We start from the raw sequence: 25,422 nt of genomic DNA, 5'->3' as shown, positions 1-25,422 counted from the left end.
AGACGAGAATTTCTCGCAACTCGAGTCCCCTAAAACTCCAAAAACCCTTGATGTCTCAAAAAAAAAAAAAAATCACACCACCGACGGATTCATCATCCCGATCACTGACTAGGTTTGCCCCCGCGAATCATCACAATTCCCGAAAAAAAAAAAATGGTAAATCCAGAATCACCAACCGCGCAAGTCCAACAAATGCACCCTCTTCACGAGTCAAGGTTGGACAGATACAACCCCCCACCGACAATGTATCTCGAAAACTCGTGATTCTCTAGTCAACATATCTACAATGCAACAACGTGAAACTGTCACGCCAGAATGTTTTAGGGTTTCTACCACAGACACAACACAAAACCCCTTCAAGTCAATAAAGCCCAGCAAGGTATATGTTCCTGCTCTATACCTTAACCCGTGACTGCTCGCGCTCCGCCGGATTCGAGCAGATTGGCTTCCGTTCGGTGGCTCGAAGCGCGCCCAGACTGCCTTCTCCCCCCTTTCTCTCTTCATTGCCCCCGCGACTCACGCGGGGGGGGGGGNGGGGGGGGAGGATGGGAGGGAGAGGACTGAGGTAGGTGAGATCAAGATTTAAGGCGCCCCCGACTCGCGCACGGCATTCACCCGACGTAGGGATCCTGCCCCTGAGGCTCAATACTACTTTAAAATGGACGCCACTGGAAGATTGTTGTGTACACATTAAATGAATTTTTTTTCCCCCCCGCGACTCTGTTTACGTATGTGTACTGGGTTGACACGCGTGTGGGAATGGGTAAAGATATATAGATGAGTGGGTGCGCACCCCCGCTGCGCAATCAACTCCCGCCCACCGACCATTACCCGGAGATCGGCCAATTGGATGACCCCATGGACGCCCCCTAGCGGATCCGCCGAGCGTTCAACTCAACTGGGAACCCCCCCACTGACTCGTTTGGCTCTATCTCGCTCCTCGATCGACGCTCTTCTTTTCTCAGTGACTGTGACCGACTACGAGGAGCACTCGCGCTCACCTTCCAACGTGTTGCGTGTTTTCTTTATGTTTGAATGGCCTTTTTTCCCTTCTGTTCTTCATTTTCTTTTGCATCCCCCCCACCCGCGTGAATTCAGGCTTCGTACACGCTGGGCCGTCACGTCAGGCGAACGCCGGGGGCTTATCCCCCACATCGTTACGGACAATTAATCCTGGAATCGGCCATCGATCGCGATGCAACGCGCTCCGCGTATACTTCCAGGGCTTTCTCTCTGGGGAGGTAAGAGTACCTGGGATTTTAACCTAGGTATTGTGGACGGGTGGATGGATGAGTCGGTTATCGCGATGGGGGAGGGGGTGACGGGGGTGTTAATCTTGGGCGCCGGAGAGACTTTGTGAGCGCAAGTTGTGAGCGGCTATTGTCTTGGAGGGCTTTTTCCTTTGTTGCACTCAGGAAAAAGAAAGCGGGCTTCCTGGGTCGGAATTATTGCGGGAAATGGGGGGAATCATTCAGTGATACTTAATATAAACGCGTACCCGGTGAAGTTCAACGAACTGCCATTTGCGGGATGGTATCAGAATTGAGGCACAAAGAGGGGGCATGAATAAGTGAGTGGGTGGATGACGAATGTATCGATTCATCTTAGGGTAATGGGGGTTTAGTATTGCATGAGCGAGTTTCGCGGGTTATGCCTAGAGTTGTAATAGATTTTCTCTTCGGCCATCGGGGTTTATGGTTTTTTGCGTGGTCTGTGTAGAGACGGTGGTAATTGATTCTATCTTTGGAAGATTGTCGTGGACGTTTGCGTGATTCGAGGTTTTCCGGTGGGTGGAGAAGAGGGAGAACTCGAGGGAATTGTAAAGTATGAGAAATATGTTCACTTTTCACTGGCGAATGGAGGTTGTGATTGTAGAAATTTGAGTTTTGGATTTTTTGGATTATGTTGACCCGTTGTGATCCCGAAAGTTCGAAAAAAATGGGAAAAATTACTGAACGAGCACTTATCGGGGAAAAAGTGCGAGACGAATGCTGAATTTTTCTCCGTTTATGGCAAAATTTTCTGAACGTGCCGAAACTGTCAAATTTCCCCTGCGTTCAGCAAAAATCTAACCGAACGGGAATGTAGAATAATTTTTTTTTATTTTGTATTTTTTAAGAATTAATTTTTTTGCACTAATTTTTTTTGTATAGGGGAGGATGGGGCAAAACGGCCCCCCTTCAATTGTCAATAACTTGTGAATGACATTGTGAAAATTCCCAGTTTCAACTTCATTTTGAAGATAATTTTTCATTCTTCAAAACGAGCTCTAACTCATCCCAATCGGATTATTGAATCGGAAAATATTGACGATTGAAGGGAGGCCGTTTTGCCCCATCCTCCCCTACGTAAATAATCGATCCTCAATGTATTGGAAATCTCACTCCCACCGCAGCCCGCGACTTTTGAATCTCATAGTAGTCTCCCTTAAGACTTGAAAAAATCTTATTTTTCATCACGCTGTGCGAAAAAGTAACTTTTTCCCTTAGAGTAAAACTTCCCTTTTCCGCACATTGTGATGAAAAATATCGTTCGATATTCGTGGGAAAAGTGTTTTTTGACTCGTGGGATTATATCACTCGCCTTCGTCTCGTGCTATAAACCTCCCACGAGCCAAAAAACACTTTTCCGCACTCGTAACGAAATATGCTATTAAGACCTTTGAAACCCGAAAATACCGTCCTATTTTTTAAAAGCTACAAAAAACCATAAAAACATAGCGATGAATAACGTTGTCGAAAAATCGGACCTACAATATCATTTTCAAAAGAAAATGAAAATTCATAAACACTCTCAACCTTCCTATTGACCCTTCCAACTCGCACTACCCAATGGGTGGAGCGTTCACCATCACGCGATAATGCGCAAGCGTACTAGGGGTTAACCACTGATATGGTCTATTGATTTTACCCAGTGGAACTGACCAAAAACCGTCCCTTTACACTGTGCAACTCGTAAGTCTACCCAAGAGGCGTATTAAGACTTTTTCCTCTACTTTTTCCCCCACTCGTGACCTACGTAATGGGCGGTTCAAGCTGCACGATGGGCGTAACAGCGGCTGGGGATTGGTAGCGGTGCATTGCACAATTGATGACCAAGTATAACTCAAGTGGGAAACATGGGGAAACCACACCTCGTCGGGTATTAAAAAAAGCTAAAGCATTTCTACCGACTACCGGATTTACGCATATACCCGGGAATAAATTTTAAGGAGGGTTGAATATGGAGTTTCTTAACTGCCGCATGATTGCGCTGATGGGGGGGGGAGGGGGCTGGCGCTTATTAAACGCGGGCTTGGTGTAACTAATAGGTTTCTGCTTATCGAGACACTTGAAACTCCAACGTTTATTCTTACGGTGAAATGAAATGGGCACGGAGACTGTAACGAGGAAGTTTATTGCAGGATGAGGAGAAAAATTACGATTTTTATGCAGAGATTACTGATTTTTTCAGGGCGATTGTGCCGATTGTGGATGGGGAAATCGTTAATGCTGTTTGGTTCAGGACAATGACTTGTTGATAGAAATACTGAAGGCACTGGAGACTGGTGTCGGAAATTGAGACGCTTTTGGCCAGTTTTTATTCCGAATGGAGGCATTGTAATCGTTCAATTTTTAGTTTCTCTGATTTTGGTTGGAAATTATGTAGAATGGTCTGAAACGTTAAAATACGAAGGCGACCGTGTCTGTATGTGAACATGGCCACCGCTACACGGAGAAAATTATTTAGGGAATTTCATCGACTAGTTTGTTGAAATTCAACAACTACATTGAGAAAAAAATAGTTTTTGCCAAATATTCATTTTCTCCAGTCGAGTCATTCCCAGGTAATTCTCGTTAGGTTTCAATTATGAAAATTATGTTGCTCTAGAAAATGATCATGGTAGTGAAAACCTTCAGTGAACTCCCTCAATAATTATAAACTTTGAAAAATTTATTGAAATTCTTCTCTGTGGAAAATAAGAAATTTTGGAAAAATGAAAAATCGTTGGAGATGTTTATGCAAGGTTATGTTCAACATAGTCATCCTCTAGAGCAACATGATCGTCATAATTGAAACCTAATCAGGCTCGCCTGGGAGTGATTCGATTGGAGAAATGTGGAGGTTCAGCCGTATGTCAGTTCAAATCTTTTCGCCAGCGCAAGACTACTGCGTCTTTATACATCCACTATCTTCTCCATCTGGAGAATTTTTTTTCGTCAATTTCACACACCAATTTTTGCTCTTTGTCATTTCCGGTCACCGTCCGCTGTTACTTAAAAATATAATTGACTCAATCCGCGATTCAAATAAATTTTATTTCACACTGTTAAAAATTTCTTGAAATTTCAGTCACAATGTCGTCTGAATTTCCAATGTCGTGAGTTTGAATTCAATTTCAATTGAAAACGTTCACTAAATTTCTCATTCATCTTGAAAATTCAAGAAAATTTGATTTTTTATATTAAAAAATCGTTGATTTTTCAATGAAAGCTTGAATTTTCAATAGATTGAAAATTCCGAGAAGTTATTGCCTGAAATTTCAACATTATCAAGGTTTTTCAGTGCCGTGTGGATCTGAAAATCGAGAATTACTTCAATATTCAAGAAATTAACTGATTTGTCAGTGAAGAATTCTACAGAAATTTCATGTAACTTCATCGTTGTTAAAAATTTCAAGTTTTTTCGCTTGAAATTTCAAGTAATTTTCTAACAGTGCATTCAATTGATTCTGAGTGCACCCTGTAGTCAAATTCTGCCCATTTCCGCCGATGTTAATTCAAAAAATTCATTCATACCGCACATTATCACTCAGATGAAACTCGATTACTGCGTGAATATCGCATGTACATTCTTCAATGTCACCTGTTTTAAATGCCCACCGCAGAGCGCAAAACTCTACCCTGCAATCATTCACTGCATTTAGTGGGGAAATCAATTACAGTATTTTCTAGAACTCTCGTCACGGGTGTAACAAAAAAATTCATTAGTAATGTTTCTTCATTTCCTATCATTTCCTTACCAATTGTTTTTCATCGCTAATCATAATCCCCCTGTGACGCAATCGGATGATGTCTGGCCAAGATGAGCCTACAGGCTTCGCGCTCAGTTACCAGGCGGCATGGGATTACCATTTTTTTCTTCTCCAATCAATGACTAAATGTGCAAAACAAAAAATTCCACGGAGAATAGGTGGGCAGTACCTTTACTCGAAAATTGCGGTCTGTGGTATAGACACTGTTTCGTGTGTGGGGTAAAGAGATGTTCACACGTGCACACGATTGCAATTATTATAGTCACGTCACTCACTAGGAAAATTGTTAACCTCTCTTAACCTTTTTCAACGCTAGATCCATAAACATCGGAGGAGCCAAATTGCGATGTAATTGCGTCAATAGTTAATAACAATTCCGTGTTAATTTCGATGAAGTTGTGGATGGGAGGGACGTGAATTTTTAATTATTCTCTGATTACTTTCTTTCACGTTGTACACTCCATCCCGTTTCGCACTGATGCGAATTTTCGCGGCTATTTCACTTCAGAATTTCAGTTTCTTATAAAATACTGGGGATTTATTTGGCATAGGGGAGACCGGGCAGAATGAGATGACTTTAAAATTTGAGATTTTACACAATTCTAAAGGGAAGTTAAAAAGAATTGAAGCATTTTGGTCAAGTTAGCGGTCGAGTAGCGTTGATAATAATTAATTTATGAATGCCAAAATAGCCATGACCATGAGGAAGTTTGACCCTCCTGAGGTAAAACGGGAGAGACCCTCAATTATTTCATCCGATTTATGGTCAATCGACCCTGTTCCTAAAAATTAAAAATTAAAAATTAAAATTTCATATAATTTTCAGAAGATAAATGTTGAATGCGATTTAGGGGGACAAAATTATAAAATTTGAGATTTCACAGAAAATTCCTAATTTTTAAGTAGAATTAAGACAAGGATTCTTCAACTGACTACAATTTTCTACGAAAAATGGATATTTGGTTATTCAGAGAATAACTCAATTTATATTCGCAGTTCTCATTGATTTTCTCATGAGATTCTGAATTTTAAACGACGAAATTCCTTGAAATTTTAGTAGAACTAAAATATGATAAAAATCCCTTGAAAGTGCGTCGAAAATTTACAGCCAAAAAATTTTCAATTATCCAAATAAAATAGAGCTATAATGAGCTTACAAAAATTCATAAATGCAAGGTGAAATATCCGCATGAGATGCAAAATTTTTTCATCCCCGTAAAAATCGAATATTACTCATAACGACAATTAGAGATTGTCTTAGAAAAAAAAACTATCATTATATTTTACTGAAAAGAATTATTATTACTTCAAATAATTGATTTTTCAGTCTGATTTTTCTATCATTATTCTTCTTCTTATTGTTATTATTACAAGTTCCTTTTTTTGGTTCGAAAACTTATTTTCCTACTTATGTGATCTGTTAAACGACATTACATCGAAGAAAGCACTGGACTAATTTCTCTCAATGAAAAACAAAAAAAAACAGACGGCTCTCATTTTGCCCCGGTGTCCCCTAATACACAGAATGTGTTGTGAATTTTTTTATATCGCAAAATCCCCGGGGCCGAACTGCCGATGCTGTTGAATCGGAAATCGATGCAACCTACCTGCCTAAAATTATTCTCATGAGCTATGAGAACCGGAAAAAAAATTTCCCCAAAGCGTTCTGCCGCAAATCAAAATGTTTATCGAACGCTTTATAAAAATTCAATAAACACATTTACCCAACACACATCATGACAAGTATCTCGTTCCACAAATTTTATTATGCGTAACCAAAAAGGGTTGGTAGCCACACGCAACGAGAAGGAGGGCCTCTCTCTCCGATATTAGATCCAAGGCGATAAAACGGGTAGGCTGAACCGCACTGAAATTCATATGCATGAGTCCTTATTATATGGTATTAGCTATGCGCACAGGTGGTTGTCTTCCGATATACACACATCCCCGTGGTACATGCATATGTTTGTAACCACCAGCATTTTGTGCGTAACACCTATTATACGTATCCCACCGGTGTTGGAGGGATCGATCGCATGTGCTTGAAGACACCATGTTTATTAGCCGGATTTATTAGTCGAATTGATATCGATGTGTGGACCATTAACTGTTGAATAATCACCAGTCGTTTTATTGCGTCAAATAAATTTAAGTCGAGAGGATTTACGGATTAGAAATTTATCATTGGAAAAAAATGTGGTGCGATAATTAAGAAGACATTAACATTGAACTGTTGAAAATTTTCGTCTGAATTTTTAGGGCCGAATTCCGGAAATTTTTATCGGGTTCAAGTTCCACTGAATTTTTAGGAAAAATCAAATATTCTATTGATTTTCGGCTCAACTGATGTGGAAATCAATAAAATACTTAATTTTTCTGTTCAATTCTTCTTTTTTCAGTTTTTTCCCCGAATTTTCTAAAAAATCATGGGAAAAAAACTGAAAATTCATGTCATTTTGTTTCTGAATATTCATGTCCCACTGAAAATTCAATGAACTTCTGAAACTTTCATCTGAAAACTGAAAACTCATGAATTTCCGTAAATTCTACTTAACCCTTGAAATTTCATAACCATTTGTTCCCTAAATGATACACTGAGAAAAATATTGCAGAAAAATTACCGAACAAATCAAGCAATCGTATAATGAATTCGTTGTTTGGCACCCGAACATTTACCCTACCCGTAATAATGTTGCCATAGCAGCACAATTGTTCCTCTGCTGCACGATAATTTTCACAGAAACATTTCCTCCGCGGAAATCCCAAAAAGTTCCAACTTTGTCTCTCTCTATTCCAACTTTTCTCCCGCAGAGCAACTGCAACAATCCGGACTATTAAATTAACTCTACTAAATTCTCGGACTCGAGAAGCGAAATAAGTATCCACTCCACACATAACAATAGCAATAAACCCGAAAACAAAAAAAGCCCATGAATGATGGTACTCACCAAAGTAACACGAAACAAAAGCCTGAAAGGGGCGGGTAACCATCAATTAGTAGCATCGCTCATATATCGTCATATCCACAAAAGCCGCCCCGACATCCACCTTCAACTTGCCAGGACAATAAATTGCCCCTTTAATCCTTTTTTCTGCCTCTTCCCCTGCCTCTTGACGGACAGATGCGCATGCATCCCACCGTTGTCTCTTTCTTATCTCTCAATACCCCAGGAGTCGCCTTCTCTCCTCACTCCCTCCCATAAGTTTGTAGTTTCTTCAACCCGGTGGCGGGTTTGTCTCGACGCGTAATAATGAATTGGGATGTGGGGTGAGTTTGTTAAACGCACACCTGTGCCAACTGGGGCGCATCGTTGAGGATAAACGAGGCCGTCTGAATAAAACCGGGTGGACAAAACAGGTGGGCAACTTCAATATACGCTGGGATTCTTCTCTACCTTTTTGACTTTAATTCATGTCTGTGTTTTACGTTGAGGAGAACCTACGTAAGCGCCAGTGAGTTCGAAATAAGGGGGATTTCAAGTGAGGAGAGAGGAGCACGCGCGCATATTATGCGATCGCTTATCGCTCTTTCACGCGTTTATCGCCTTTTAAACCTCTCGATCTTTATTTTGTCCCTTGTTTTTAGATGATGGGATAAGGATGAGGGGATGTGGTTGTCTCGAGAATCTCAGATCAGTTTTTCGTTTCGGGGAAAATAATAAGGGGGTGAAATGCCTCTGGTTGGGAGGGGATTTTCGAGGTTATTGGGAGAGATCCTTCCGGCTATCTATAATTTTTCCAAGTTGAGGGATTCGATTTGATGGGAGTAGAAATCAATAATGTTGAAAAGCGACTTATTTCGTGCTGTGATCGATCGGCTGAATGAAGTCTGAGTCAAAAATTTGAATACCGTTATGGCTGGATTCAAGTTCGATCTGAGTTAATTCAAGTGCATTATGTGACTTAATTCAAGTTGGATCCTGGTTGACTCAAGTAGATTATGCAACTCTATTGAGATCGGGTTCGACGTAATTCAGGTAGATTCGGTGACTCGAAACAAATTTACTTGAATTAGCAGGTTTTACAAGTTGAGTCAAGTCGTATTCGATTTGACTCAAATGTAGATTCTGCGTTGGGATTTACATTAGGCTTGACTTAATTCAAGTAACTTCTGCAACTTGATGCAGATCGGGCTCCACGTAATTCAAGTAGATTCGGTGACTTGATTCAGGTCGTGTCCATCCTGATTGAAGAAGGTTTTGCAAGTTGAGTCAAGTCGTATTCGATTTGACTCAAATGTAGATTCTGCGTTGGGATTTACATTAGGCCTGACTTAATTCAAGTCAATTCTGCAACTTGATTCAGATCGGGTTCGACTTGATTCAAGTCGTGTTTAACTTGAATCAAGTCGATTGCAATTTCCTTAAAGTAGACTTTGTGACTTGGTCCAGGTCGGATTTCTGCTCAATACAATTAGATTCTGCGACTCGATTCAATTCAACCTGAATTACGGACTAATTGGACTTGGCTCGAGACACTATTTACTACCTGAAACAGATGGATTTTTGGGCGTGAGTGAATCCGTTAGTTCGACTTAAATCTCGTAAATAACCACTTGAGGGGATTAAAGTACATTATCATTGAAATTCCGTTCGGAAGTCCATTGCTAATTCATTAGCAAAAACATATTGAATATATTGTGACGACAGCAATTTCCCACTTGTTCTGTGTATGAGGAGATAATAAACGATTTTAACGACAGCCCCTCATTACAGAACACTCCATTAGAATTATATCCTTTTGCATAAAAAAAAAAAAATGAAAAAAACATGCAAGTTTCCTATTGTCCCTCGTACCCTCTGATGTTTGCACAAGAAATCGAGAGATCTCCGCACAATATTCTCCAAGCGGATATAACGGCACCTCCGCGATAATACACCGTCTTTCACCTCAATATACTCGTGCCCCCCCACCCTCCTCTGAACTCCCCACAAATAGTGATATGGATATTTCACTTGAGAGAATCTTTTAATAGTCAGAATAAAACGCAGGGTGTCTAGAGCAGAAGAAGGAAGCCCCCGCTCTCATGTGTGCTGATGTGCGAGCGATCGTTGGACCTTGACTTCCTCTCATTGTTCATCCCGTACTTTTGATTCCATTGCCCTCCCTCAAACTCTTCCCGTGACTCCTCTCTCCTCAAACGTCTATACTTAACTGTATAATGCACGTACGATTATTCACATCGATAAATTCAGGTTAAATTGATCAATTTCGCAAATATTATAACTAGGGAGCTTGGAATTTCCATTTTGTTGAAATCGTTTTCAACATTTCACCTTAGTATGTATATTTTCAAAAAATGAAGGCTGAGGATTACCATTTTTTGAAAATATTGAGGCCAATCCCACTCATTCTTTGTGGCAAAAAATAATTTTTTTTTCTCAAGAATTTTGGGTGAATTGGTCTATCTCAACAACTATCAAATATATCGACCTAAAATTTGGCGTAGGAAGGCTCCTTGACAATCCTAACTAGAAGCCAAAGTTTCAAAAGGTTTCCCTGACTTTTTCCCATGTCATAGTGCGCAAAAGTGAATTCCGACCAAAAAAAAATACAAAAACGACGATATCTCGAAAAATTTCAAAGGGAGGGTGCGCATATTTTGTGGGATCTAGATAGATGACTTCACGTTTCATGACATTTCCAGGCATTTCCGCCCAAAATTAAGAAATGGAACAAAAATCACGATTACAGAGACTCCATTCCAGCAACGAAGATAATATCATCCAGAAACCAACGAATTACGAGCAACAATTTTTTTCATATACATAATGTCTCCGGAAGTTGAAGGTGTAATAAATATAGGTCACCATGTTGCGTTTTCAAGCGGCAATTTCCCCCACTCGACGCAGGTATCGATGGAGGTATCGATCCAACACCTCCCGCCTTTATTCGTAAATTTTTAACCGTGTCATTCAGCAAATGGTTACCGTAATTCTCTCTTCATCTGGTTGCATTTACTTTTTACCTGCGTTTATCCGGGAATTAACCACTTCCTCTCCATTATTATCTCATCTGCCATCCTCAGGTACTAATTAACCCTTTATCCTCAATTCCGTAAGATCTTTTCACTCGTTTTTTTTTTCTGTTGAGAGATGCGGAGTACAGTGTTAATTGTTTGAAGAGACTCGTCCCTTTGACGAGCAATTCCATTTGACTCGGAGTCTCTTCCGGCTTTGGCTTGAGGCCGACGTATTATGCGTATCCTGTCGCGGAGACGGAATGAAGAATGGCCGATATAATGATATACCCAGGCACACGGGCATTTACCTGCGGGATGTGTTATCGCTTCTAAACGCCAAAACCGCAGCCAGATGGTTGGGAACCTCGCTGCCTGTGTATATCATTTTTTCAAGTCTTTTACTTTTTTTACCTTTCGGGAGATGGGGAGCGACCAGCTGCGCTCGAATTTCGACGATGCGCCTCTTTCTCCAGCGATCACACATGTGTTTGTCAATAAGACGTGAAATGGGTCAATTGGATTTATTCGATTTGGCTTCCGAGCGGAAGCATTGTATTCGTCGAATACAAAATTTCCTATTTTTTGTGTCAGGATAACTAATTTTGGCCTCGCGAGTTCGAATGTGGCGTTTAAGGTATTTATGGCGGGGTGGCCATGTAGGAGGTGAGACGGAGAGAATCTAGTGTTCTCTCGCAGAGAACCCATCGGTGAACAAAAAAAAGATATTTCAATTACAAATTTTCAGTCTATTTCGACCGGTTTTGGGTTCGAAATATTTTTTTAAGAACTTTTCTATTTTTTTCTCACATTTTTCAAGCCTTTTTCTTTTTCTAGCTTGTCTTTTAGGTAATTGGAAAATAATTAATATGGATAGAAAGAGTGACAATGTTGTTCCGTTCGAGGTACAAGTTCACTACAAAAAGTGAATACTAGAATTCAGTACCTTTTGGGTACAGAAAGTGATAATTATTATTAATTAATTGTTTTCTTAACTGATATTTTGACCTTTAGATTTTAACCCTTATATTCTGACCCTTATTCTTGACCTTTACATTTTGACCCTCAAAATATCAATGTGTCAAATGTCAAATGTTGAAGGTCAAATGTCAAATGTCAAATTCCTCGGCCGCAATTTTTTAGTTCAATCTAAAAAATTTCTAAAATTTCCTAAACAGGAAAATTCAGCATTGGTTTTAGAAAATATTTGTTCTTAAAAACGACCCCCAAATTCGTTAGTTTTTATCATCCCACCAAGAATAAAGCTTAAGAACAGGAGTTTCTACAATCTAGAAACTCTATTAATTCATTCAGCTTTATCCAAGCTAACAGAATCCTCACTGGGATTATCTAATGACAATTCCAGTTGACTTTTTCATGGGAATTATTTCTGATTTTCGTCTTCCATTTCCGATTAGAGTCTGCGACTCCGGAAGACATTTTCTATTGAATACTTTAACGGATTTCATAGATTACTCAAACGTGACACATCATCTCCTTCCGCAATTTGTAGCATGCACACGAGATCAGTTGTCTTCCGACGAAAAGCGGATGACCATTTTTTTCATAAATAAATAAATCCGCGGAAATTTACATAAATCTGGAAAAAAATCTCAGTGAGAAGAAACAATAAATATTCTTGCAGACGAAAGCTTACAATTGCGGTAATCATCCCGAACATTCTTTATGCTTCAACACTTTCAGAAAAGACTCGAAATTTTATGAACAGTTTATTAGTAATGTTAAAGAGAGTGACATTAGATTCGATTTCGATTGGGAAAAAATCATAAAATTTGTTGTAGGAATCCTTATGGAACAGTCACGGAATTTTTTCAGAGCGTTCCGTAACTTTCATCTGAATCTCCTGTAAAAAATTACGATACCGTCACTAAAATTTTTCAAGTCGAAAAAAAATATTTTCTTCTACCCGACCGAAATTTTTCGTGTTACGGTTACGCGATTCGTGCCACTGAACGCCGAACAGCGCCGCCTGTGGCGATATTTGACTCTACCCCTACAGAGAAGCCGCGGAGAGACTCTCTCATCGCGCGCCTCAAGAATGCTGGTGGAACCGCGCGCCTCCTGCCGACTTAAACACCAAACAAATGTTTCTCAGCGAAGAATGATCCGCATCCTCATCACCGACTTCCTTCTCACGATTTCACTTTTTCAAGAAATAATTTACCTTCCAAAGTGTCCCGCTCATGCTCATTGAAGTAAGGAGTGCGAAGCAAGCCCATCAAAAGGGTCGAAGAAAAAATAAGTACAAAAACTGAATAATAATAAGAATGAAAATGTGAATAAGCCAGAGGCATGGGAAATGAGAGAGGTTATATGAAAATAAGACGAAGCCCGGAAGTAGGCGTTCGATATGCGCATGCGACCCATCGACACGCAATGCAGAACTGCTCGCTCTAATTTTAGATCTTGTCACTCCTCTGACGCCATCTGGTATACAACTCCACCCCGGCCATTACGCGCATTTAGGTGACCCACGTTGAGACGGGAGTCGATTTTCCCCTAGGTTTTTCATATTCGAATGGGAAACGCTTGGTCTGGAGGAATAAAAGTACGACAAACCCATGTTCGTACGACGGGGCAGATACAAATTTTGCGTTTGTGGATAATTCATGATGGCGATCCGGTGGATGTTTCTTGCACGCAAACGGGATGGGACTTAACGTCCGATTGGGCGGGAGAGGGGGGGGGGGATTTTTGTCGGGGGTTTGAAGAGCAANGGGGGGGGGGGGGGGGGGGGGGGTGATTTTTGTCGGGGGTTTGAAGAGCAAAATCCTGTTATGTTGAGGATGTAACGTTTGACCGGAGGGTACACTTCTTAGGAATTGTGGAATCTTTCCTGTCGATGAAAAAAAATTAAAGTTTCCCGAAGTTCCTCAATACCCTACCTATTTCTTTCTTCATGAAAAGCATGAGCAGTGCCATCCTCAATACCTGGCAGAACTCTTTGCAGCCTATTCGTCAAACAGACCTCGTCGACTCATCCTAGCTCAGCAGGCTCTTGTGGTTCCCAACTTCAGGACGGATACATACAGAGCCTCCTTGGCTGTAGCTGGCTCGGAGTTGTGGAATGGCATCCCTGCTGTCATCAGAGACCTGCCCACCAGCTTAGGATTCAAATGTCAGCTTAGGTCTTGGCTGCGCACCCGGGTTGAACCCAGCTGATTACGTGTGATTTGATGAACTATCTCTTATGCTTATCTCTTTTGCTTTTCTCCGACTCACTTCATTGCCTGTGTGCTAATGCTACTGCTTTTCCATGCTATTTCTGTGCTTTTATCTCAGTGTATCCTCTCTTATTTATAATCTCTCATCTGTACAATTTGTTTAAATTTCTAAACAATAAACTCCTTATCTTATCTTATCTTATCTTATCCTCTTGCGTCGAATTTTCATGAAGCTCACCTAACGGAAGAGAATTGAATAGGGGAGGCGATGCCTGTACCGCTCACCTGATTTTCTCCATAACCACTTATTTTTCCTACACTGTCTCCCATTCAATCTCAACTCAACTATCAGCACGTAATTCTCACGGAAATTCTCGTTTTTTTACCCCTTTAACCGTCGGTGAGTCGCGCTCGGCCGCCAGCCTGCATCCGCCGTACGGTTCGCGCAGCGCCGCTGGGTTAAACCGAGCGCGCTGTTGTCATCCTGGCGCTTACCGCGATGCGCGCATTCCAAGTGTGGCAGTCAATGTGCAACGCTGTCGCTCGGCACGGCGCGGCGCCGCTTTTCTGTCCGCTCGACGTTTATTTTCTCTTTTTAGCTAAACGAATTCCCCGAGAAAAAAACCGACAACGCCACTGCTTAATAAAAGAATTGTACTGGCAACTATAATTTTTTCCGAATTTGTAAACGTCGAGAAACACGCTAAAACATGGAATAACTAAAACGCGCGGCGCCGCGAGTGATCGAGGGTTAACATAATGTCAAATGTAATGAACAGGAAGAAATGAAGTGATAATTCCTCGGGAATATAATATCCGTCTTTTTCTTCTTTACTTTAATCTAATGAGCTACCGCACAGATGTTAGGTCTGCCTGGTGGGCAAGGGTTCCGCGCAAGGTGCTTAAAAAACTGCATGAGGACTCTTACCTCCGGCATAAATCGATTCCTATCTTAACCAGCCGGTGAAGCATCAATGTGGTGCTTTCAGCTACCACCTCAGCGATGCCTATCGCATTATCTTTTTTATTGTCTTTTTCTTCACAATGTGATACACAAACTATTGGTAGGCAGCGGTGGGCTCTGGCGTAACTCAATGCTTTACCTCGACTTCACTTAATACTCGAGGCCTTATGCAGTATCTTTGCTCAGCCCATCACGTCGACTTCACTTTTGTAGTTTCGAAAGCGTCAAATTTTCATCGTGCCTGCCTTTCGATTTCAATTCTGGTGAGCCGGAATGAGAAAATATGAAGAATGGAACGAGTCAATATGCGCGGCAAGTTAAAATTCTTTGGGTTCAAATGTTTTTCTTCCATCAGATGGAATTTAGTCCTCTCCATTTAATCTAATGTAAATGACCCCGGCTAGTTGAAGTGGATGTGTCATTAGTCCGATAGCTCGTTCTTATTTGAGTGTGAGGACAGGTTTTTTTTGTATTGAATATCAGACAGTTCATCACACGAACACTCCCGTCAAAAAATTTATAATATGGGCAATTCCATGTATTTTTCAAATTTATAAAGAATATATAAAAAATATATAACACATATATTTCATGTATTTTTTTAGATAAATTGGCACACTAAGATATTTTTCAAAATATAAGGTCAACAATATATTATTAACAATATTAAAAATTGCAAATTTATATTAATTTATTAAAATAGCTACGCGATATGAAGACAAAAGCATTCCACTTGTCTTTATGGAACTATAGAAAAAAAATCGAATAATGAATAAGTAAATGTAAAATAGCTCCCATTCCCCCGACAATAATTTTAATTTTTCTTCTCCAGGTGTTTATCGTCCCAAAACATTGCACTGAAAGTACTTGCACCTGAAGTTGTAGTATTTATCTTTCATTTATGTTTCTCCATGCAAATGACGATTTCGCGTGATGACGAAATGGAAAAAAATTCAATCAGAGTACGAGGAATTATTTCCTCAGGTGCAGATCGGCACCGATGTCGCTCCCGATTTCACATTATGCAAGAAAGTCGTCATATGATGGCTCACTTCCGCTTGGGTTTTTGCAGCTTGTGCCGGGCGCGCGCCAAATACGTTGAAATATGTTGGATGCATCTGCGCACGGTTGAAAAATCACGGTAAAACGCGAGTGTGAAATCGAAGGGGCCGAAAGGTTCCCTCCGCATCTTACCTCCTAATTAACGTTCACTTAACAGGTGGCCACGACGTTATTTTGTCCCGTCCAAGTAAAAGTTTGCATCTGGCGATTTTTATGGTAATACAATGGCACAGATTTAATAACGGCTGCATGAACATTATAAAACTGGGACGAAATCAGGGCATCTTGGCAAGTACTTTCATTTCTTCGGTTTTTAAATTATTCGCGTCCCAATCAATTTGGTGGAAATCGAGAGTATGAGATAATTGAGGAGTTATTTTTCAATTATCGAGATTTCTTTTGCCTCCTGACCACAGGATGTCTTCGCAATTCTAAAAATGGGAAAGCATTTCGAGTACACTGAGAGAAATGGTTTATGTGAATTGGATGATGTTTATTTGGAGAAAATAAGTAAATTTTTGATGATTAATCTGGACTTTTGCGGACTATTTTTTTTGCGCATAATACTAAAGGATATATGTTCTCAAAAAACCATGGCTTCACCAGGAGCAAGTGAAGACGCTCGACGCCTCAAGACCTCTTCACAACTGATGTTCGACGAATGTTCACTGTCATTCCACCATTGAGTCTCGCCACTTCCAAACAGAATGAAAATCAAATTCGCGAGGAAGTAAATTCCCGCTGACATGTAGAAGACAATCTCCCACTGGGCTGCATTTGTCTGCAAAGAAGAATTTTCGGATACAAATTTTCAACGTGGAGACACCATCTCACCATCTCGCGCGAATGATTCGCCTCTCGCGTCAAATATTTCGTTTTTGTAATTATCAGCTTGCGATTTATCTCATTAAAACCTGTCTCATTGAGAACATAATTGTCTTCTCTCCGAATAGGAGAAAAATAAAATGTTGCTGAAAAATAATGTTTACCGGTTCCGTAACGATTCTTCCGACGACCAGAGGAACCAGCAGAGAGACAACTGCCGCCGCACAGTTGGTAATTGACGCAAGTAGTCCGGCATATTTGAGACTCAAATCCATATGATTTATCTGGAATCCACAGGTAGCCCCTATATTCAGCGCAACAGCGAGGACCAACAGGACGACTGGGAGTGTAGTGTCACCAGGTGAAACAAAGCAGATGCCAACGAACGCAAGTCCAGGTCCCCAGTGGCCAATACTATTGCACACTTTACGTGATACTCCTCGCGACACTCCTTTCTTCTCGCTCCAATCTGATAGCCAACTCACCGGGAACGTGACGATCAGCAGCGCTAAATATGGTAGGGCTGAGTTGATGCCATTCTGTCGTCATAAAAATGAATTCAGGATTACGGAATAGTAAAGGGTGCAAAGTCTGACTGAACTTGACGTGACAGTCAGTCGCACGGAGAAAAATGTTCAGTAAAAATTCCACTGTCGCGATGTACAGTAGAATGCACGCCACGTATTGATAGCAGTACAAGTTCAGTCAACTCATGCATTATTTTCTTTTCCACCTCGATCTTGCTGCCCAGATGTTGCACTATTGGCATGATGCAGCAATTTTTTAGTTAAAAAATCATGGAAATTACAAACTTTTTTTATGTCGAATGCAAGCACTCCAGCCATGTAATTTGGTATTTCAGTGAGCAGCATGGAAAATCCCCAATTCTGCCCACAATGGGCTACGAGTAGTGCCCAAAAGGGAGGACTCGTTAATATTGCCTTCCAAGGTGTAGAATTCCTCGAGTTCTTTAAACACAAAAATCCAGAACATTTCAAGGACAACTCCAAGAAGCACAACGCGCAGCGTCGCTTTTCTGCCCGTTTGACGTTTCTTTTTTTTAGGTAATCAAATTTCCCGGGAAGAAAACAGCCAACGCGAACGTTTAATAAACGGATTAAACTACACTGTTAGAAATTTTTTTGAAATTTCAGTCAGTTATCCTTATTACTAAAGTCAACATTACTAAAGGAGAACATCAAAAGTCGAATTGCGAGTTATTTGATTATCGAAATTTAGCGATGCTAAAGGAACAAACGATATCTCGATCGCGTATTTCTATCGAAATTGAATTATATTAAATGAAAAATGTATCGCGATGAATCCATCTTTATCATCATAGTTAATCCATCTTACTAAAGGAGCTGATGCGGTATTATCGTATCGTGACAAGACCAGTCTAACCTGGAAAGCGCAATGCTATTCCCGAAAATTATAAGGTGAAGGCTGATTATAAGACAAAACTATGATGATACAGAAACTTTTTGCAGAGCGTGTCTCATAATGCTAGTCCTAGTCCTAGTCTGAAAAAAACATACACTTAAAGTCGATACCTATCGATATCTCGCAAGTCTGTCGCGCTCATTCCTGATTGGTCCCAGTCGTCAGGCGGCAAATTTAATTCATGATTAATTTAATTTTGAGATTTTCAATTATGATTGTTACAATTACAACGCGCTGTAGCGCGCGTGGGGTCTCGTTCGAGAAAAACGACGCGCGGCGGGGGTTCCCTCGTGGGGTGGCCAATCCAGGGTCAACTATCAAGATACAATTGCACCTTGAAGCACTCAAACTAATCGCTTTATTGACTACAAACGAATCCTTCCATCACTTTGCATCAAGTTGTTTTGCAATAAGCTTTCCAGACCATCTTTTACAACCTCACCTTCTCGTCATCAGCCGTTACTTCCTCTCCCCCAAAAATTCCAAGACCACTCTCAATATACTTTCTCTCGGCATCGGTGATACCGCAACACGACTTCCCAGATGACGCAGCTGGTGAATCTGAACCAGCGGAGAAAATGACGAATGACCAGAGGACAGCAGCAGTACCAAAAAAGTAGAAGACACTTCTCCAATCAGCTGCGTCGATCAGAGCACCGGTTATCGGGTATGTGATTACAGTGCCGAATTGTCCTCCGACGTACGTCAAAGTGCCTGGAGAAAATTCTGGGAATGATCTACAAAGACGGAGGCAGAGTGCTCAAGGGTTCAGTTGAAAATGATTACCCAGACGTCCGCGTTCGTTCGGGGGTACCCATTTGGATAGCAGAGTGTGGGTACAAGGCAGAAGTCCGGCTTGACCAAGTCCGATAGCAACTCTGCATGCAACGAAATACATCCAATGACCATTATCGAAAATAATTGGAGATAGAATACTACCGATTCCGCTTATCAGCATACCAATCCCTAAAACTGTCTTCGCACTCCGTATTCTTGCGAGGTGACCCACTGGTACCTGCACTACTGCGAATCCCCAGTAGAATGAACTCAGAATTATACCGACGTTGTCGGATGTCAGTCCTCCTTTCTGGAAAAGATATCTGGGATTCAAGGAGTGATCGGCAACGACTGATGTCGGGGTAGACCTGACTTGAGTGATTTCACCATTGCTGCCCACATGGCAAAAAAAAAAAAGCACCGGTGTTTTTTTTTTTTTTTGCAAACCCGCGTAGAAAAATTTTCTCTTTCAGAGATTGTCCAGAAATATTGGGAAGAATCTTTGAAAGATTATGTGGGAGATCTGCTTGGTGACCCAAAAAGATTCTTCAGAAGACAAAATTTTAAGGGTAAAAATTTTCAAAGTCCAAAATTCAGGGCTTAGTAATTTGAGCGTCAAAAAAGTAAGGATTAAAGGAGTAAGGATCGAAAATTAAAATTGTCTTTGGAAGATTTTGTCTTCTGAAGAATCTTTTGGGTCACCAAGCAGATCTTCTACATAATCTTTCGAAGATTCTTCCCAAGATTTCTAGAAGACCTTCTAAAGACAGAAATTTTTCTACACGGGAATATATATACAGAAATATATGTCACTTATATCCGCTTATATGTGGTATACTTTTCGGCAAAAAATGCAATATTTGAGATATATGTTGGATATATGTGTGTACATATATGCCACCGGGTATACCTAGCATATACCTGGCATACAAGGCGGATATATTCACGATATAATTTCGACAAAATCACTATATCTCACTTATAAGTTTTGGCTTATATTTTTTTCTATGCGGGTGACTGCACTGTTAAAAAAAATCTGACTGAATTATACGAATAAAAAACTTGAATTCCATTTAAGGTCTTTTTAGGCTGGAATGAGAAAATTTTTTTTTTGCACCACTAAATCAAAGTTGACGTGAAAAAATTTCATTTCAAGGATTTCGAGTGGCAATTTTTTCGGGTTAAACAACACTTGTGTGGAAACATGTTTTCTTTTCTTTACGTCTAGGTACGTACACTCTCCTCTTCATTCTCCATTGCAACAACTGCGAGGGATATGCACACCCTATTCGTATAGGCTATCGCGAAGGCCAGGAAACACATGAAGCACTGCCAGTGCCTGAGGCCCAATACTCCTGTGGAATGAACTATTTTAGTCAGACGCTGATGGAATCGGAGGAATTCAAAAATATTGAAAGTCGAATATCATGAGTCACATATAAAGTCAATTATTTTGTCAAATTTGATTTTCTATGTATGGGTTTCGAGCCATCTTCTCACATGTGATAACAACAGCAACATTTGATCGTAATTGAAAACAAAATTCCGAAATTTAGAAAGAAATGAGTAGATTTAAGCCTCTACGGGTACACTGGGGTTGCTCATCACCCCACTGTATTTTCTCTCGAATTATGAGCGATGGGGGCATTCAAATGGTCTGCGACGCGATTGGTGCATTGATTTTTTTTGCTATCGTTCCACTTTGCCCCACTCGCCTGAACCTCGGAATTTTTCCAGAATCTTTTATATCAGTAGCGAGTTTTTGAGGAATATTTCCGAATCTGAGGGAGATAGCAAAAATTTTGTAATTACATTTGTTGTAGCTCTCAATCGGCGCTGCAAGAAAGGTTGTAACAAAAATTTTGCTATCTCCCTTAGATCTCGAGATATTCAATGAAAACGCGTCAATAGTCAAAATTGACTTGTACCGTTTTACCACTTTAATAGTGATATGTTTCTCACGATATTCAACACCGAACATGCGTTCCGCCAACTGTAACGTATGACATTCCGCCTTCCACGTGAGATCACTCAAAATTTCACTCGTAACATTGGGATTTGAAAATCGTTATATTTTCCTTCGCCCACCGTTCTTGAATCGTTTACAGACCTGGATGGGCTTCATCAGTGCTGTTGATAACATCCGCCTTGAGTACAGCCATGTTCCACTCGGTTCATTTAATCAATCACATTGTTCGCGGAATACATCGAAATGAATCAGAGACAAAGTCGCTGACTCTTTATTAAGAATGTTGATAATTCTCCCACTTATTCTTTTTTCTGTGTCAGGCAGCAGCAGCAATGATATCTGACAGGAAAAATTTACACGAGTCTTATCGAAATCCGTTTTTTTATTTCAAGAAGTATTAAGGAGATAACTGCATGATACGATTCCATAAATATTTGCCTTTCTTTTTATCATTTTGCAGTTAAAGTAGCTCTACCCTTACGGTAAATTCAAAGATTATTAAAAACTGCAAAAAATTGCAGAAAACTCGATTAGATTCGGAATTCTAATTTTTTTCTCAATTTAATTATCGTTTTGGTTTTTCAAAGAAGAAATGTTTAAAAATCAGGATTTAACCCAGTGTCTTATGTGAAAATCAACATTTCCATTGGAATCAAAGATTAAAATCTGATTTTTTTCTCATTAGACGTGAAAAAATCAAAAATTTTTTTGACACCTCATAAAAAATCATCCACCATTTTGCAAAGAAGTTTTATTATTGATTTACAAGAGAGGAATGTTTGAAAAAATATCAATATTTTGTGAAATTTAATTTAGATAATAGTGAATTTTTTCAAATTTTTTCCATGCAATTTGGTTAAAAAATTTAAAAACTGAAAATATCTTAAAGTTAAATATATATTGAAGCTCACCGGATGTTTCCTATGTGTAATAGGCCTGAAGGTCATACATGTCGCAATAAAAATAAATAATAAATTTGAAATCTTTCACACGTGTGGCCACGAATTTACTCACTGCGATAATTTTGATAACGCCAGTATAAATGTTGCATAAAGAGTAATACTAATATGAGATCATTGATATTCAAAGTCCACGGGAAGTAGGCATGGAATTATTCCTATCTTGCGATCTATGATTGAGAATTTCGATTAAATGAAATTCTCTCAGTTGTCTTCTGTCCCGTCGATTGTGACGGCATATCTTGTACAAGCGCAAACAAGCTTGCGACGTATCCACACATTCTTATGTCTATACATTTTTTGACCGAAGGAGGATTTTTGTATTCATCATATTTTTATACATTTTATAATCATTTTTTTTTTAATTAAATGAATAGGGAATAAACGTCAATATTTTATATGGTAACTTAACTTCCCCATTCTACCACGACCCACGGGAAATCTCGCCGAGATGTTCGTAGAAAATTATTCAAGTTGAAAGAAAATCTTAAGAAAACAGAATTTTTTCCTACTTTCCATTTCAAAAAGCGCGCACGATGATGTTTTTGGTATTTTTTTCGTAATTTCATTTCAAAGATGTTCATCTATTTTTTGAAAATCTTATTTATGTCATTAGGCCCGATAAGCCGCGATTCTAACCTCGCTTTCCTCGGTTAGATCGCGGTTTTCGGGGCCAACGACATAAAATATCATATGTCACACGGCGATAGAAACATGTGATTATAATCCTCGCCTTCGGCTCAGAGCCTTCGGCTCGGATTATAAAGCCACATTCGCCAGATAATACTTTTATCGCCTGATGACATAATCCACTATTTCATTACTTGTACGTAAAGTAAAATTTTGCGCACGCTCCGCGGACGCAAAATCCCACTTTTCACACACACGGAGAAAAGAATTCCAGAAAAATTACTGTACCAGCACGGTAAAATAGTCTCGTTTGGACGGACCCAGACAAATTCCTGAAGTGCACCGCGGCAGAAATGCCGGTGCTGGCACGGGAATTTTTTCTCCGTGCATTGTGGCGAAAAAAAGGATTCAAAACTCCTGAAGTATCAAATTTTTTTAACCATTAATATTTCTCCAGTGTAATTCTATAAGTTGAAAAAATCCTGAGTTCTTTTGAATACATGCGCCTTTGCATTTTAAAAATTCATCAATAATTCGTATTGTTTGGATTTTAAAAAAATCTGCCAAAAAAAATCCTAAGTGATGTTCACTTCGAAATGATCATTCAATTCCAATGAGTTATTCCTCGAAATGAGAAAAGAAACCTGAAAACCAATTTTCTACTGTTGTATAGGACTTTGTTGTTAGAGACAGCCGGAAATTGTGGATGAAAGAATCAGTTAACAGAAGAAAAGAAGATTATGAATCGAAAGGTGGCGTCTTATCGTGACTGTATATCCCCCCCCCCGGCCCCCCTATCCCGATCTGCGGCGCTCAAGAGTGTTTAGGACGTGAAAACGATGGGTTCGGTCTCGCTGGCACGAATTGGAAAACAATGGATATGCCACACGCGTATGGCACTGTGTAAATAAGTGCCTGAGTTATTCAGAAAGGTACTTAACCCAACTCTGATGCAGTTTCTGCTCGATGCACAATCAACTTCCGGGTTCATTTAAATCCGTTTGAAATTTTTTCCGGTGTTATTTATTCGAAGACGATTGTTTCAGATCTCACGATGGAGAGAAATGTTTAATTGGAATTATGGAACGATGGGTGGAGTTATTGCTTCCCGAACATTTCTCAATCTTAACGAGAATGAGGGATTTTTTTTTTGCTTCCGCATGGAAGTTTTGTTATCATTCGAACTCAAGTTTTGGATTTTTTCGCTAATGAAGGGACGGAATTGATTTTTTTTTCAAGTGTAGGTATTGTTGAGTCCTATCAATCCTCATTAACTAAAAAAATTAGTCAGTGAATTAAATTTTAATTAATGGCGATGGATAGGGCTTAGCAATACCTACATTTGAGAAAAAAATGATTCAATTTCCTCTATTCATTAGCGAGAAATTGAAGACCTACATACGAACGTATGGACAACGTCTACAAAATGGATTTTCAGACTTTTGAGATCCTAATGGGTCGATATAACACAAAAAATGGAAAATTAAATTTGAACGATTGCAATGCTTCCATTCAGAAGCAAAAATATTCAGAATTGACTGAATGATGTTTTAAAAAATTTGTTTGGGTGTATTTTTGATCGAGGTAGAAGATGGCGGCGATAGCAATAATAGATATTTTGATTTATATATACAAATTTCACCAGAGTTCCCCTTGAACCCATAAATAAATAATTATAATTAATTTTTTATTGCAATCGTCGTCGGCATTTTTAACATTCTACATTCTGGCACTAGGAACGACATTTCCCGCGAAAAAATCGGGAAATGTCAGCTATTTAATAAATAAATTTCGCTTTGCCAGACGCTCCTTAGACTATCACAGAAAACCCAAAATATTTTCGTAACCAGCGAATTTCCAAGAATTCGAAAAAAAATTCAGTTAATTTATTTGAAACGCATGGTAGTCACCACCCACAATGAAAAACGAACAGTCGTATACACACATACACGTTCAAGAATGCAAGGTACTCGAAACTCGAGTGACAATGGTGGCCGCTTTTGAGTGACAATGTGAAAAAAAAAGTGAAGAAAAAAGAAAGATGAAACTGAATAAAGATGGCATTGAAACGTAAATGAGCTGAGTTATGGGTTTGGACTTGTTCTTTGGGATCGTGCGCACCCACATCCGTTTGGCTTTTCAAACGAAACAACCCAAAAACACGTTACGCAAATTAATGTTAACTTTGCATGGGCCACCGAGTCATGATATTTCAGTCACAAATTTGTTGAAATTCGTGAGGGGCTTTGTCTTGCAAGACTAATTGCTGGCCTTTTTTCAACTCATTCAAATGTTTTCGCTCTTGGATTTCAATTTTGTTTTCGAATAGTGTGGAATGTACGATGTCCTTCAATCAATGATGTCGTTTAATCAAGACTTTATATACATTATCCGCTTTTTCCTGACAGATTCCATATTTTTTTTCAATTTTTAGTTATTTCACACGGTAATTCAATTAATCTGTTGTTCATCTCATCAATATAATTAAAATTATAATAATTATTATTATTATCATAATTATAATTAAACTGAAGTGATTATATAATAATAATAATTATAATTGTTATTATTATTAATTAAGAATCAATTAATCATTAATAATAATAATTAAGCACAGAATTATATTATAATGCCG

The 25,422-nt window shown here is 39.5% G+C and overlaps 1 protein-coding gene across 1 annotated transcript; it reads right to left on the bottom strand.

Moving 5' to 3' along the window:
• Nucleotides 1-16,545: 16,545 nt before the first annotated feature.
• On the bottom strand, nucleotides 16,546-21,417 carry LOC107039563 (putative inorganic phosphate cotransporter). The gene is made up of 7 exons (XM_015259250.1): nucleotides 21,340-21,417; nucleotides 20,466-20,584; nucleotides 19,239-19,539; nucleotides 18,916-19,166; nucleotides 17,822-17,977; nucleotides 17,174-17,548; nucleotides 16,546-16,965 (listed from the first exon to the last, which is right to left on the bottom strand). Exons 1-7 carry the CDS (start codon nucleotides 21,389-21,391, stop codon nucleotides 16,768-16,770), a joined length of 1,452 nt encoding a protein of 483 aa, XP_015114736.1. The 5' UTR covers nucleotides 21,392-21,417; the 3' UTR covers nucleotides 16,546-16,767.
• Between the last annotated feature and the right edge of the window lie 4,005 nt (nucleotides 21,418-25,422).

This window comes from Diachasma alloeum, unplaced genomic scaffold (genome assembly GCF_001412515.2).
Source record: "Diachasma alloeum isolate Michigan unplaced genomic scaffold, Dall2.0 Dall_scaffold_00301, whole genome shotgun sequence".
In the NCBI taxonomy this organism is placed as follows: Eukaryota; Metazoa; Arthropoda; class Insecta; order Hymenoptera; family Braconidae; genus Diachasma; species Diachasma alloeum.
This window is presented reverse-complemented; position numbering and strand designations above follow the sequence as displayed.